Genomic DNA, 16339 nt, shown 5'->3' with positions numbered 1-16339 from the left:
ACTGAGAGACATCGGCGGTGTACCCGGCTGCACCCTGTAAGGATGCGGAGGAGAAGTTGTGGAGGGCAGTGGTGACTTTGGCAGCGACAGGTAAGCAGATGGTGCTGGGGCCAGCCAGGAGCAGCTCGGCATGAAAGAGCCTGCAGATCTCCACGACTACATGTCGAGTGAATCTGCGCCTCCGTGTGCACTGCTGCTCGGAGAGGTCCGGGGAGCTGCGCCTCGGTCTGTGGACCCTGTGGCGAGGGTAGTGCCCTCTGCGACGCGTCTCTCTCTGCGGTAGCCCTCCCTCCTGCTGTACAGGTGGATGTGTCACAGCACTCTGTTGTGGAGCTCCACGTGTCAGAGGTGGACGGCGTGGATGGCGAGGCTGGTGATGCTGTTCGCCCTCCGAGGGGGTCATGACTGCAGCTACGGCGGGCCCCATCCGCAATATGTACATCTGAGGGGGTCCGCAAGGTAGGCACATGTCTCCGGACCCCGGGGTGAGTGTGCAGGTTGGTGACTTTGACCGTCCGGAGGGGGGTGGTGAAGGCCACACTTTGTCCCAAGTGACAGAGCGGCCTCCTGCAATGGGTGAGGGTCTCCCCCCCCACCTGTCAAATGAACGTTTGCAGCTGCCACAGGCTGACAGCTGCAACACGTCCAGTTCAACGAGGACTGTTTCCCCCAGTGTGTGAAACAGTCCCATGTTTCCCCAAAATCACACACAGTCCCTTAATCAGGTCAGTTAATGACCTGAACAAGCGAAATAAATAACCTCAAGTGGCATCCCGCTGGCTTTAATTGCCTGCGGGATTCCCACCAGCGGGGGCCACGCATGCACCCCTGCACGTCATCGGGGAACCCGGAAGTGGGCGGGATCGTGGCGGGTTCCCGTCACGTGACTGGATATTGGGATTTTCGGGGCTCCCCCGCTGGAAACCCACAGGAAACCCGACGGTAAAATCGAGCCCATGACGTCAGGTTCCACATGTACGTTGACGACATCCAGCTCTACCTCACCACCACCTCTCTCGACTCCTCCACTGCTTCTGTGTTGTCCAACATCCAATCCCTAATGAGTCACAATTTCCTCCCGTTAAACACTGGGAAGACCAAAGCCATTGTTCTTCGGCCTCCACCACAAACTCCGTTCCTTTGCCACCGATTCCATCCCCCTCCCTGGCCATTCGGAGGCGGAACCAGATTGTTCGCAATCTCAGCATCCTATTTGACCCTAAGCTGAGCTTCCAACCCCACATATCCTCTCTATCACCAAGACCGCCTGCTTCCACCTCCGTAATATCGCCCGCCTCCGCTCCTCTGCTGCTGAAATCCTCATCCATGCCTTTGTTACCTCTAGACTCGACTATTCCAATGCTCTCCTGGCCGCCTCCCGTTCTCCACCCTCCGTAAACTTGAGCTCATCCAAAACTTCGATGCCCGTATTCTATCTCGCAAAACGTCCCGATCAGGTATCGCCCCTGGCCTTGCTGACTTACATTAGCTCCTGGACTCCCAATACCTCCAATTTAAGATTCTTGACCTCGCGTTGAAGCCACTTCATGGCCTCACCCCTCCTGTTTCTGTAACCTCCTCTAGCCTAATAGACCCCCTCCCAAACTCTCCGTTCCTCCGACTCTGGTCCATTGTGCATCTCCCCCTCTCTTCACTCCACCATTGGCGGCCATGCCTTTAGCTGTCTAGGCCCTAAGTTCTGGAATTCCCTCCCTAAACCCCTCTGCCTCTCCACCTCTCTATTTCTTTAAAACCCTTCTTAAAACCCACTTCTTCATCCAAGCATTTTTTCAGCTCTACTAATAGTGCCTCCTTGGCTCGGCATCTATTTATTTCTGATTATGCCTCTGTGAAGCACTGTGGGACATTTTCCTACATTAAAGGTGTTACATATATTTAAGAAGGCGCTAGATAGATTTCTAGGCATCAAGGGGTATGGGGAGAGCGCGGGAATATGGTATTAAGATAGAGGATCAGCCATGATCATATTGAATGGCGGAGCAGGCTCAAAGGGCCGAGTCATAGAATGGCCTACTCCTGCTCCTATTTTCTATGTTTCTATAAATGCACCTTGTGGTTGTTGTGTGCACATATCTGTGTGTTCAACTATGTGTGTGCATGTGGGGAAAGGATGTGTGCATACATGTGGAGGGGAGGGATGCCTAAGTACATGTGTGTGTAAATGTGGAGGAGAGGGTGTCTATTTACATGTGTATGTACATGTGGAGGGGAGGGGTGCATACATATGGAACAGAGGGATGTCCATGTATATGTGTACTTACATGTGGATGGAAGGGCTGTCTATATATATGTGTGCATACATGTGGAGGGGAGAAGTGCCTATGTACATGTGCTTGTTTCAGGTGAAGAGCGATAAATGTCTGTTTTTTATTTTAATTTGAAAATGTGAAAGTGCATACAATGATCTCACTACTTACTTGTGAAGTCCCCTTGAACACTGGGTGGGCAATGTCACAGCTTAAGACTGATAAGGAAGATGTTACTTGATCGGTACACTTGATATCTGCGAGCTGTGAAGGCTGTAACATTGATAACAGACAGTCAGATTAGGCGCAAAAACACAGGTAAGGTCAAAGTGTTGAAAACTCAGACAGTGTTCAGTAGTGCCGATTCTACAATGACACATTCCCAACAGCTCACATCCTGTACAAATACATTGCGGGGATAAAAACAGCGCGGAGAGAGCGAGACCAGAGCTTACTCTGAGAGCGAGACTCTGAGACCAGCGGCAGTTCGGGGTGACGTCACCAGTCAGAAAGTGACGCGGCACAGGGGAGGCAGCTGATTGGTGAGTAGGTTCAGGTGAGTATTTCTACCATTTTACTGTAAGTAAAGTAATAAGAAAGGGAAGATCTGCAGGTTTTATAGCAGATAGTGTTTTTTTTTAGTGAACCTAGGTCCCTAGTATAGTTAACATTTTCTAATTTCAACGTAATTTAAAAGGGGTAACTCAGCTAAGGCAAGTCATGGCAGCAGACCTCGCACCCGTGATATGCTCCTCCTGCAAGATGTGGGAAGTCATGGACACTACCAGTGTCCCTGCCGACCATGTGTGCGGGAAGTGTGTCCACCTGCAGCTACTGACCGATCGTATCTCGGAGCTGGAGCTGCGGGTGGACTCACTGTGGAGCATCCGCGATGCAGAGAAACTCGTGGATAGCACGTTTAGCGAGTTGGTCACACCGCAGGTAAAGGGTATACAGGCAGGAAGTGAATGGGTGACCACCAGGAAGAGTAAGAGATGCAGGCAGGTAGTGCAGGGGTCCCCTGTGTCCATCCCCCTCTCAAACAGATATGCCACTTTGGATGCTGTTGGGGGGGATGACTTATCAGGGGAAGGCAGCAGCAGCCAACTTCCTGGCACCACGGGTAGCTCTGCTGCACAGGCTGGGAGGAAAAAGAGTGGCAGAGCTATAGTGATAGGGGACTCAATTGTAAGGGGAATAGACAGGCGTTTCTGCGGCCGCAACCGAGACTCCAGGATGGTGTGTTGCCTCCCTGGTGCAAGGATCAAGGATGTCTCGGAGCGGCTACAGAACATTTTGGAGGGGGAGGGCGAACAGCCAGCTGTCGTGGTGCACATAGGCACCAACGATATAGGTAAAAAAGGGGATGGGGTCCTAAAAGCAGAATATAGGGAGTTAGGAGGTAAATTAAAAAATAGGACCTCAAAGGTAGTAATCTCAGGATTGCTGCCAGTGCCACGTGCTAGTCAGAGTAGAAATAGGAGGATATTTCAAATGAATACGTGGCTAGAGGAATGGTGCAAGGGGGAGGGATTCAAATTCCTGGGACACTGGAAACGGTTCTGGGGGAGGTGGGACCAGTACAAACCGGACGGTCTGCACCTGGGCAGGGCAGGGACCGCTGTCCTAGGAGGAGTGTTTGCTAGTGCTGTTGGGGAGGGTTTAAACTAAAGTGGCAGGGGGTTGGGAACCTGAGCAGGGAGAGAGAGGAAAGCGTAACAGGAAGGGACAGAAGGTATGGAGTAATAGGTAAAGTGTTAAAAAAGGAAAAAGCAGGAACTAAGCGTCACAAAACAGATTTGAAAGTTCTTTATCTGAATGCACGTAGCATTCGTAATAAAATGGACGAGTTAACGGCACAAATAACTACGTATGGGTATGATCTTGTGGCCATTACAGAAACATGGCTGCAGGGTGACAACGACTGGGAATTAAATATGCCAGGGTATTTAACAATCAGGAAGGACAGGCAGGAAGGAAGGGGAGGTGGGGTGGCTATGTTAATAAAGGAAGGAATCACTGTAATACAGAGAAATGATATTGGGACAAAGCATCAAGATAATGAAACAGTTTGGGTGGAGATAAGGAATAATAAGGGAAAAAAAACATTAGTGGGCGTAGTATATAGGCCTCCTAATAGTTGCAACTCTGCTGGAAGAAGTATTAATCAGGAGATAGTCGGGGCATGTAATAAGGGAACAGCCATAATTATGGGGGATTTTAATTATCATATTAACTGGACAAATCAAATTGGGCAGAGCAGCCTTGAGGACGAGTTCATTGAGTGCATCAGGGATGGATTTCTTGAGCAGTATGTAACTGATCCTACAAGGGGGCAGGCAACCTTGGACCTGGTCCTGTGTAATGAGTCAGGATTAATTAATAATGTCCTAGTTAAGGATCCCCTTGGAACGAGCGACCACAACATGGTTGAATTCCATATCCAATTAGAGGGTGAGAAGGTTGATTCTCAAACAAGCGTACTGAGCTTGAATAAAGGAGACTATGATGGTATGAGAGCGGAATTGATTAAAGTGGACTGGGAAAATAGATTAAAGGGTAAGACGGTACATGAGCAGTGGTGTTCATTTAGGGAGTTATTTTACAACTTTCAAAATAAATATATTCCACTGAGGAAAAAAGGGTGTAAAAGAAATGACAGCCACCCGTGGCTAAGTAAAGAAATCAAGGATAGTATCCGACTAAAAACAAGGACATATAAGGTAGCCAAACTTAGTGGGAGGATAGAAGATTGGGAATTCTTCAAAAGACAGCAAAAAGTAACTAAAGGATTGATTAAGAAAGGGAAGTTAGATTATGAAAAGAAATTAGCAAAAAATATAAAAACAGATAGCAAGAGTTTCTATAGTTATATAAAAAGAAAAAGGGTGGCTAAGGCAAACATAGGTCCCTTAGAGGATGAGACCGGGAAATTAATGGTGGGAAACATGGAGATGGCAAAAATGCTGAACAAATATTTTGTTTCAGTCTTTACGGTAGAGGACACTAAGAATATCCCAACACTGGACAAACAGGGGACTCTCGGGGGGGAGGAGCTAAATACGATTAAAATCACTCAGGAGATGGTACTCAGTAAAATAATGGGACTCAAGGCGGATAAATCCCCTGGACCTGATGGCTTCCATCCTAGGGTCTTGAGGGAAGTGGCAGTAGGGATTGTGGATGCTTTGGTGATAGTTTTCCAAAATTCCCTGGACTCAGGAGAGGTCCCGGCAGATTGGAAAACTGCTAATGTAACACCGTTATTTAAAAAGGGTAGTAGGCAGAAGGCTGGAAATTATAGGCCAGTTAGCTTAACATCTGTGGTGGGTAAAATTTTGGAGTCTATTATTAAGGAGACAGTAACGGAACATTTAGATAAGCATAATTTAATAGGACAAAGTCAGCATGGCTTTATGAAGGGGAAGTCATGTCTGACAAATTTGCTTGAGTTCTTCGAGGATATAACGTATAGGGTGGATAAAGGGGAACCAGTGGACGTAGTGTATTTAGACTTCCAGAAGGCATTCGACAAGGTGCCACATAAAAGATTATTACTTAAGATAAAAAATCACGGGATTGGGGGTAATATTCTGGCATGGGTGGAGGATTGGTTATCGAACAGGAAGCAGAGAGTTGGGATAAATGGTTCATTTTCGGACTGGCAACCAGTAACCAGTGGTGTTCCACAGGGGTCGGTGCTGGGTCCCCAACTCTTTACAATCTATATTAACGATTTGGAGGAGGGGACCGAGTGCAACATATCAAAATTTGCAGATGATACAAAGATGGGAGGGAAAGTAGAGAGTGAGGAGGACATAAAAAACCTGCAAGGGGATATAGACAGGCTGGGTGAGTGGGCGGAGATTTGGCAGATGCAATATAATATTGGAAAATGTGAGGTTATGCACTTTGGCAGGAAAAATCAGAGAGCAAGTTATTTTCTTAATGGCGAGAGACTGGAAAGTACTGCAGTACAAAGGGATCTGGGGGTCCTAGTGCAAGAAAATCAAAAAGTTGGTATGCAGGTGCAGCAGGTGATCAAGAAAGCCAACGGAATGTTGGCTTTTATTGCTAGGGGGATAGAATATAAAAACAAGGAGGTATTGCTGCAGTTATATAAGGTATTGGTGAGACCGCACCTGGAATACTGCATACAGTTTTGGTCTCCATACTTAAGAAAAGACATACTTGCTCTCGAGGCAGTACAAAGAAGGTTCACTCGGTTAATCCCGGGGATGAGGGGGCGGACATATGAGGAGAGGTTGAGTAGATTGGGACTCTACTCATTGGAGTTCAGAAGAATGAGAGGCGATCTTATTGAAACATATAAGATTGTGAAGGGTCTTGATCGGGTGGATGCAGTAAGGATGTTCCCAAAGATGGGTGAAACTAGAACTAGGGGGCATAATCTTAGAATAAGGGGCTGCTCTTTCAAAACTGAGATGAGGAGAAACTTCTTCACTCAGAGGGTGGTAGGTCTGTGGAATTTGCTGCCCCAGGAAGCTGTGGAAGCTACATCATTAGATAAATTTAAAACAGAAATAGACAGTTTCCTAGAAGTAAAGGGAATTAGGGGTTATGGGGAGCGGGCAGGAAATTGGACATGAAGCTGAGTTCGGATCGGTCAATGCCCTGTGGGTGGCGGAGAGGGCCCAGGGGCTATGTGGCCGGGTCCTGCTCCGACTTCTTGTGTTCTTTAGATTTGTGGTTGGGATCAGATCAGCCATGATCTTATTGAATGGCGGAGCAGGCTCGAGGGGCCGATTGGCCTACTCCTGCTCCAATTTCTTATGTTCTTATGTTCTTATGTTCTTATGCTGAATTATTTCCAGGAGTAGGAAATCAATGATGGGACCTTGACCCTCACTGTAGAAATATGTTCCTGTTGCACTAAATTTCCTTGTGAAACAGAGCTTTAATTATTACTTTAAGCATCATTAATAACTGGGGAGGATGGTGGAAGATGTTGCAGTATCAAATGCAAAGGATGAGAATTAATGTGCCATTTGGTCTTTTCTCACTCTTCTTTTCATACATTCATAATTAACTGGAGTAACAAAGTAGCATAACAGCATGGGGCAGTCCTACCATTTGTTTCAGGAAGGTTCCATAATAAAAATAAAAACAAACATTAAATCTAGCTACTACCAGATTTAAACAAAAATTGATCTTAAACAACCGTAAAAAAAATTGCAGGAAATCTGAAACAAAAATAGAAAATGGCATTCAGCAGATCATCATCAGTGGAGAGAATAAAAGAGTTAATGTTTCCGCTGCAAACCCTTCGTCAGAATTTCATCTCACCAGTGGTTTTGAGAGCCCCTTGAAGTAAAGGCTCTTTGGGTAGGACAGGTCCATGGTGGTGAGGTATGAATCCTCTCCAGTATTGAACAGAAGAATCTTCAAACTCACTTCTTTTGTCTTACCAACAATCCACGTAAAGTTTCTGAAAACAGAGTTATAGTGTGCATCAGTAAAACAAGACCAACTGTGAATATTCCTCATCACTGTTATGTATGGCTCTCACTATCACCTAGCACTGTTATATACGGCTCTCACTATCACATGGCACCGTTACGTATGGCTCTCACTATCACCTAGCACTGTTATGTACGGCTCTCACCATCACCTGGCACTGTTAAAAACGGCTCTCACCATCACCTGGCACTGATAAAAACGGCTCTCACCATCACCTGGCACTGATAAAAACGGCTCTCACCATCACCTGGCACTGATAAAAACGGCTCTCACCATCACCTGGCACTGATAAAAACGGCTCTCACCATCACCTGGCACTGATAAAAACGGCTCTCACTATCACCTAGCACTGTTATGTACGGCTCTCACCATCACCTGGCACTGTTAAAAACGGCTCTCACCATCACCTGGCACTGATAAAAACGGCTCTCACTATCACCTGGCACTGTTATATATGGCTCTCACTATCGCCTGGCACTGTTATATATGGCTTTCACTATCACATGGCTCTCACTATCACCTGGCACTGTTATGTATGACTGTCACCTTTTCTTTATTCATTCATGGGATGTGGGCGTCGCTGGCAAGGTCAGCATTTATTGCCCATCCTTAATTACCCTTGAGAAGGTGGTGGTGAGCTGCCTTCTTGAACCTCTGAAGTCCGTGTGGTGTTAGGTAGGAAGTTCCAGGATTTTGACCCAGTGACGATGAAGGAACGGCGATATATTTCCAAGTTGGGATGGTGTGTGACTTGGAGGGGAACGTGCAGGTGGTGTTGTTCCCATGTGCCTGCTGCCCCTGTCCTAGGTGATGGTGTTGTAAAATTGTTTACAATCTAAGTTATAGTCCAACAATTTTATTTTAAAATTCACAAGCTTTCGGAGGCTTGCTCCTTCCTCAGGTGAATGTCAAGAAATCCTTGAACCTCTCGCATTTATAAATCACAGAACAATACCTGGTGATGACAGATAGTCTTTTCAACTGCCCGTTGCCAAGGCAACCAAAGTGTTCAGACAGATAGGTGTTACCTACAGGGCCACCGAATACACAAACTGCCAGAACAAAAAATGAGAGGCAGAAACAGAGAAACATCCGGAAGGAAAAGACAGCAATTGACCCGTTATATTAAAAACAGATAACTTTTGTTCGCTGGTGGGGTTACGTGTAGCGTGACATGAACCCAAGATCCCGGTTGAGGCCGTCCTCATGGGTGCGGAACTTGGCTATCAATTTCTGCTCGACGATTTTGCGTTGTCGTGTGTCTCAAAGGCCGCCTTGGAGAACGCTTACCCGAAGGTCGGTGGCTGAATGTCCTTGACTGCTGAAGTGTTCCCCGACTGGGAGGGAACCCTCCTGTCTGGCGATTGTTGCGCGGTGTCCGTTCATCCGTTGTCGCAGCGTCTGCATGGTCTCGCCAATGTACCATGCTTTGGGGCATCCTTTCCTGCAACGTATGAGGTAGACAACGTTGGCCGAGGCACAGGAGTATGAACCATGCACCTGGTGGGTGGTGTCCTCTCGTGTGATGGTGGTATCTGTGTCGATGATCTGGCATGTCTTGCAGAGGTTACCATAGCAGGGTTGTGTGGTGTCGTGGACTCTGTTCTCCTGAAAGCTGGGTAAGTTGCTGCGAACGATGGTCTGTTTGAGGTTGGGTGGCTGTTTAAAGGCGAGTAGTGGAGGTGTGGGGATGGCCATAGCGAGGTGTTCGTCGTCAGTGATGACATGTTGAAGGCTGCGGAGAACATGGCGTAGTTTCTCCGCTCCGGGGAAGTACTGGACGACGAAGGGTACTCTGTTGGTTGCGTCCCGTGTTAGTCTTCTGAGGAGGTCTATGCGATTTTTCGCTGTGGCCCGTCGGAACTGTCGATCGATGAGTCGAGCGTCATATCCTGTTCTTACTAGGGCGTCTTTCAGCGTCTGTAGGTGTCCATCGCGTTCCTCCTCGTCTGAGCAGACCCTGTGTATTCGCAGGGCCTGTCCATAGGGGATGGCCTCTTTGATGTGGTTAGGGTGGAAGCTGGAAAAGTGGAGCATCGTGAGGTTGTCCGTGGGCTTGCGGTAGAGTGAGGTGCTGAGGTGCCCGTCTTTGATGGAGATTCGTGTGTCCAAGAAAAAAACTGATTCTGAGGAGTAGTCCATGGTAAGTTTGATGGTGGGATGGAACTTGTTGATGTTATCATGTAGTCTCTTCAGTGATTCTTCGCCGTGGGTCCATAGAAAGAAAATGTCGTCTATGTATCTGGTGTATAGCGTTGGTTGGAGGTCCTGTGCAGTGAAGAAGTCGTGCTCGAACTTGTGCATGAAAATGTTGGCGTATTGGGGTGCGAATTTGGTCCCCATGGCTGTTCCGTGTGTTTGGGTAAAGAACTGGTTATCGAAGGTGATCCAGGATGAAGCGGATGAGTTGTAGGATGGCGTCTGGAGATTGGCTATTGTTGGTGTTGAGTATTGATGCTGTCGCAGCGATGCCATCATCGTGGGGGATACTGGTGTAGAGTGCCGAGACGTCCATCGTGGTGAGAAGTGTTCCTGGTTCAACTGGTCCGTGGGTACTGAGTTTTTGTAGGAAGTCTGTGGTGTCGCGACAGAAGCTGGGGGTTCCCTGTCTGATGGGTTTCAGGATGCCCTCGATGTATCCAGAGAGGTTCTCACACAGGGTTCCGTTGCCTGATACGATAGGACGTCCGGGTGTGTTGGCTTTGTGTATCTTTGGGAGGCAGTAGAAGTCTCCCACGCAGGGAGAACGTGGGATGAGAGCGCGTAGGATGCTTTGAAGGTCTGGATCGAAGGTCTTGATCAGTTTGTTGAGCTGGTGGGTGTGTTCTTTGGTCGGATCTGCGGGTAACCGTCTGTAGTGTTCCTGGTTGTCCAGTTGTCGGTATGCTTCTTTGCAATAGTCCGTTCTGTTCTGTACGACGATGGCTCCTCCTTTGTCCGCTGGTTTGATGACGATGTTGCGGTTGGTCTTGAGAGCGTTGATGGCGTTGCGTTGTGCTCGGGTGACATTCTGGACTTTCTTCTGAGTGCGGCTGATGAATCTGGCATTGACGCATTTCCTGACAGCTTGAGCATACATGTCAAGCTGAGGACAGCGACCCTCTGGAGGAGTCCAGTTTGACTCTTTCCTCTTCGGTTGCTGTACCGCGGATCCCTCTGTCTGCTGTTCCGGATCGTTGATTGTCTCATTGGGTTCGCTGCTGGAATTTTGGGGTTTGTAGAAGAATTCCTGGAGCCTCATTCTCCTGATGAATTCCTCTGTGTCCGCTGCGAGACTAATGGGGTCCATTTTGGTGGTGGGGCAGAAATTGAGCCCTCGGCTGAGAACTTCGATTTCGTCTGGTTGAAGGGTGTGGTCGGACAAATTGATGATAGACTTCCCTGTGGTTGCAACCGTGGTACCAGGGGAAGCTTGGTTGATGCTGGTGGAGATGCCGAGTTTCTCAAGCTTCCTGCTTTTGGTTTTCATGTAGGCAGCATAGTTCCGTTGCCTCTAATATAACGGGTCAATTGCTGTCTTTTCCTTCCGGATGTTTCTGCCTCTCTCTCTCTCTCTTTTTTTTTGTTCTGGCAGTTTGTATATTCGGTGGCCCTGTAGGTAACACCTATCTGTCTGAACACTTTGGTTGCCTTGGCAACGGGCAGTTGAAAAGATTATCTGTAATCACCAGGTATTGTTCTGTGATTTATAAATGCGAGAGGTTCGAGGATTTCTTGACATTCACCTAAGGAAGGAGCAAGCCTCCGAAAGCTTGTGAATTTTAAAATAAAATTGTTGGACTATAACTTGGTGTTGTAAAATTGTTTACAATTGTCAACCCCAGTCCATCACCGGCATCTCCACACCTAGGTGATAGAGGTCGCGGGTTTGGGAGGTGCTGTCGAAGAAGCCTTGGCGAGTTGCTGCAGTGCATCCTGTAGATGGTACACACTGCAGCCATGGTGCACCGGTTGTGAAGGGAGTGAATGTTTAGGGTGGTGGATGGGGTGCCAATCAAGCGGGCTGCTTTGTTCTGGACGATGTCGAGCTTCTTGAGTGTTGTTGGAGCTGCACGCATCCAGGCAAGTGGAGAGTATTCCATCACACTCCTGACTTGTGCCTTGTCGAGGGTGGAAAGGCTTTTGGGGAGTCAGGAGGTGAGTCACTCGCCACAGAATACCCAGCCTCTGACCTGCTCTTGTAGCCACAGTATTTATGTGGCTGGTCCAGTTAAGTTTCTGGTCAATGGTGACCTCCAGGATGTTGATGGTGGGGGATTCGGTGACGGTAATGCCGTTAAATGTCAAGGGGAGGTGGTTAGACTCTCTCTTGTTGGAGATGGTCATTGCCTGGCACTTGTCTGGCGTGATTGTTACTTGCCACTTATCAGCCTAAGCCTGGATGTGGTCCAGGTCTTGCTGCATGCGGGCATGGACTGCCTCATTATCTGAGGGGTTGCGGATGGTACTGAACACCATCACCTAGCACTGTTATGTACGGCTCTCACCATCACCTGGCACTGTTATGTACGGCTCTCACCATCACCTGGCACTGTTATGTACGGCTCTCACCATCACCTGGCACTGTTATATACGGCTTCTACATCAATAGCCTTCCCTGGTAACTTAGTTCACAACTCCATGACATTTTGGGTATAAATGTTCTACCTGAATTACCTTCTTGCTGCTAACACCCCATGTTTTAATTTATGTCCCTTGGTATTTGAACCCTTCTCCATGCACCCAATCTGCTTCTATTCTACAAGTATAATTGGATGATCTTGTGCTATATTCATATACAAAGGAAAGGTCATATCAGCTTACTCACACAGGCACCATTATATAAAGAATTATCAACTTACTGTGGCAGATTGGACTCCAATGTTAGATTTGCATCACAGATATTATCAGAGCCACAGTCCTTCTGAAATTGGAGCTAAAAGAAAAAACAAGGTCTAGATGTAAACATTTCCCACACCTTATATGATAAATATTAATCACAGAATTGCCTTAGCAACAGAAAGTGGGGCAATGGAATTTTAATAGTTGCATATAATATTGGAAAAATGTTTGGATTTTAGTAGATATCAGAACAAAGGTATTGACATGATTAAAACTAAGGAGAGGAGAGCTTTTCTTGTAGCATTTGCTGGGTAAAGTGACATCCCTAGACTGAATCCACACAGATACCATATAGGACTGGAGGATAGATGTGAGCTGCAAATCTTCAACTCAGCTAAAGTCACAAGTCAGTCATCTTGGTTAAAGCACAGCGCTTGCACAAGCCATTAGTGACACCCAGGAGTATCCAGTACTGTATCCCTATCAGACAGTCAGACCACAGGTGTATCCAGCACTGCATCTGTATCAGACAGTGTGAAACTCCCAGGACTATCCAGCATTATATCCCCATCTCTAGTTGGAGACAATTTTTTATACCTGTGGTTGTCCTGTGCATTCTTTAAACTCCCACATCATCAACAAGAACAACTTGCATTTATATAGTGCTTTCAATGTAAGTAATCAGATAGGCACAAGTAAAATGGATGCTGAGCTGCAAAGGGAGAGATTACTTTTAGAGGGTGCAAATGACATTTGCTAGACTGCAGCATTGTGTCCAATTCTGGGCATCACACTTTGGATGTCAAGGCCTTATAGAGATTGCAGAGGAGATTTACTAAAATGGTATCAGGGATGAGGGACATCAGTTATGTGGAGATACTGGAGAAGCTGGGATTGTTCTCCTTAGAACAGAGAATGTTGAACTTTAATAGGTATATTCCAAATTATGAAGGGTTTTGATAATGTAAATAGGGGGAAACTGGTTCCACTGGCGGGTGGGTCATTAACCAGAGGACACGGATTTAAAGTCAGTGGCAAAAGAACCAGAGGAGAGGTGAGGAGAAATGTTTTTATGCAGCAAGTTATGATGATCGGGAATGCACTGCTTGAAAGTGTGATGGAAGCAGATTCAATAGTAACTTTGAAAAGGGCATTGTATATATAATTGAAGGGGAAGAATTTGCAGGGCTATGGGGAAAGAGCGAGTGAGTGGGACTAATTGGATAGCTCTTTCAAAGAGGCAGGCACGATGGGCCGAATGGCCTCCTTCTGTGCTGTACGATTCTATGATTATGAGGATAACTAAAAGTAATCTGATACGATGTTGAGTCATTCATAATTTCTAACCTTAATTGCGTCCAAGATTATACTTTAAACAGTTACAATTAATTTAGTTTTTCTAGTACGTCATTTTTACCTCAAAATGTGTCGAAGGTTTGGTAAAATTATCAAGAACTGGTGAGGGAAATCTGTCATCTTCAGTGTTGTGCAGTTTGTAGCTCACCTCTACATTGACTGCAGAGATACAATCAATCGTACAATGCTGAAATTAAAGAATGACATTTGTTAATCAGAATTTTAGTCCTTTTTAGGGCAGTTCAATTCTTACAGCAAAAGTCAAATGACGGAAAGTCAAAAAATTTCCCAAGAAATTATAACAGCGAAAAACAGATTAAGGTTCTATTCAGGAAAGTAATCAGACAAAAACTGCCACCGAGCCAAAGAAGGGTATTAGGAGGAATGGCTAAAAGCTTGGTAAAGAGGTGGGTTTTAAGTAAGGTGTTAAAGGAGAGAGAGGTGGAGAAGCAAAAAGGATTGGGGAGGGAATTCCAGAGCCTAGGGCCTAGATGGCTGAAGGCACGGCCACCAATGGTGGGGCAAAGAAAATCAGACCAAAGAGAGCACAAGAGACCAAAGTTGAAGGAACTCAGTTCTCAGAGGCTTGTAGGGCTGGAGGAGGTTACAGAGATTAGGAGGGGTGAGGCCATGAAGGGATTTGAACATGAGAATGGTGGGCAAACTATTAGAATCAATACTGAGAGATAGGATAAACTGTCACTTGGAAAGGCATGGTTTAATCAGGGATAGTCAGCATGGATTTGTTCAGGGAAGGTCACGCCTTACAAATCTGATTGAATTCTTTGAGGGAGTGACAAGGAGGATTGATGAGGATAGTGCAGTGGATGATATCTACGTGGATTTTAGTAAGGCATTTGACAAGGTACCACATGGCAGACTGGTCAGAAAGGTGAAAGCCCATGGGATAGAGGGGAATGTGGCGAATTGGATCCAAAATTGGCTCAGTAACAGGAAACAAAGGGTAAAAGTCGATGGATGTCTATGCGAATGGAACTCTGTTTCCAGTGGTGTGCCACAGGACTCAGTGTTGGGTCCCTTGCTGTTTGTGGTATATAATAATGATTTGGACTTGAATGTAGGGGGCATGATTGGCAAATTTGAAGAAGACACAAAAATTGGCTGTGTAGTTGATAGTGAAGAGGATAGCTGTAGACTCCAAGAAGATATCAATGGGTTGGTGGAGTGGGCGGAAAAGTGGCAAATGGATTTCAACCCGGAGAAGTGTGAGGTAATGCACTTAGGGAGGGCAAACAGTAAAAGGGAATACGCAGTAAACGGGAATATATTGAGAGGGGTAGAGGAAGTGAGAGACCTTGGAGTGCACGTGCACAGGTCCCTGAAGGTGGAAGTACAGGTAGATAAGGTTGTGAAGAAGGCATACGGAATGCTCTCCGTTATTAGCCGAGGTATAGAATACAAAAGCAGGGATGTAATGATGGAACTGTATAAAACGCTGGTAAGGCCACAGCTGGAGTATTATGCACAGTTCTGGTCACCACATTACAGGAAGGACATAATTACTCTGGAGAGAGTGCAGAGAAGATTTACAAGAATGTTGCCAGGGCTTGAAAATTGAAGCTACGAGGAGAGATTGGATAGGCTGGGGTTGTTTTCCTTGGAGCAGAGGAGGCTGAGGGGAGACTTGATTGAGGTGCACAAAATTATGAGGGGCTCAGATAGAGTAGACAGGAAGTACCTGTTTCCCCTAGCGGAGAGTTCAAGAACCAGAGGACATAGATTTAAGCTGATTGGCGGAAGGATTAGAGGGGACATGACGAAAAAAAATTTTACCCAGAGGGTGGTGGGTGTACGGAATACGTTGCCCGAATTGGTGGTAGAGGCAGGGACCCTCAACTCTTTTAAAAAGTACCTGGACCTGCACCTAAAGTGCTGTAAGCTGCAGGGCTACGGACCGGGTGCTGGAAGGTGGGATTAGAATGGGCACCTGGCTGTTCTTTGAGCCGGCGTGGACAAAATGGGCCGAATGGCCCCCTTCTGTGCTGTATCTTTTCTATGGTTCTAAAGAGAATTTTAAATTGGAGGCATTGGGGGACTGGGTACCAAGGTAGATCAGCAAGAACAGGAGTGATAGGTGAACGGGATTTGGTGCAAGTTAGGATACAGGCAGCAGAATTTTGGATGAGTTGAAGTTTACAGACGGTGGAGAATGGGAGGCTGGCCAAGAGAGCACTGGAATATTTGAGTCTGGAGATGGCAAATGCATGGATGAGGGTTTCTGCAGCAGGTGAATTGAGGCAGGGGCGGAGACAGGAGATGTTACGGAGATGGAAGTAGGCGGTCTTTATGATTGAGAGGCTATGGAGTCAGAAGCTCAACTCGGGGTCAAATAGGACACCAAGGTTGTGAACAGTCTGGTTCAGCCTCAGATAGTGGCCAGGGAGGGCACAGAA

At 46.7% G+C, this 16339-nt stretch overlaps 1 protein-coding gene across 1 annotated transcript in view; it reads right to left on the bottom strand.

The window, feature by feature from the left end:
* LOC137299218 (integrin alpha-E-like) overlaps positions 1 to 16339 on the bottom strand; it is a 223693-nt gene that overhangs the window by 62546 nt on the left and 144808 nt on the right. Inside the window, exons 20-23 of the mRNA XM_067967881.1 lie at positions 13987 to 14112; positions 12590 to 12663; positions 7575 to 7716; positions 2439 to 2540 (exon numbers count right to left, since the gene is read on the bottom strand). Of these exons, the coding sequence (XP_067823982.1) occupies positions 2439 to 2540; positions 7575 to 7716; positions 12590 to 12663; positions 13987 to 14112 (444 nt within the window). The remainder of the gene's footprint in view (positions 1 to 2438; positions 2541 to 7574; positions 7717 to 12589; positions 12664 to 13986; positions 14113 to 16339) is intronic.

Source organism: Heptranchias perlo, chromosome 28 (assembly GCF_035084215.1).
Source record: "Heptranchias perlo isolate sHepPer1 chromosome 28, sHepPer1.hap1, whole genome shotgun sequence".
Lineage (NCBI taxonomy): Eukaryota > Metazoa > Chordata > Chondrichthyes > Hexanchiformes > Hexanchidae > Heptranchias > Heptranchias perlo.
The sequence above is the reverse complement of the archived record's forward strand: the minus strand, read 5'-3'. Positions and strand labels throughout refer to the sequence as shown.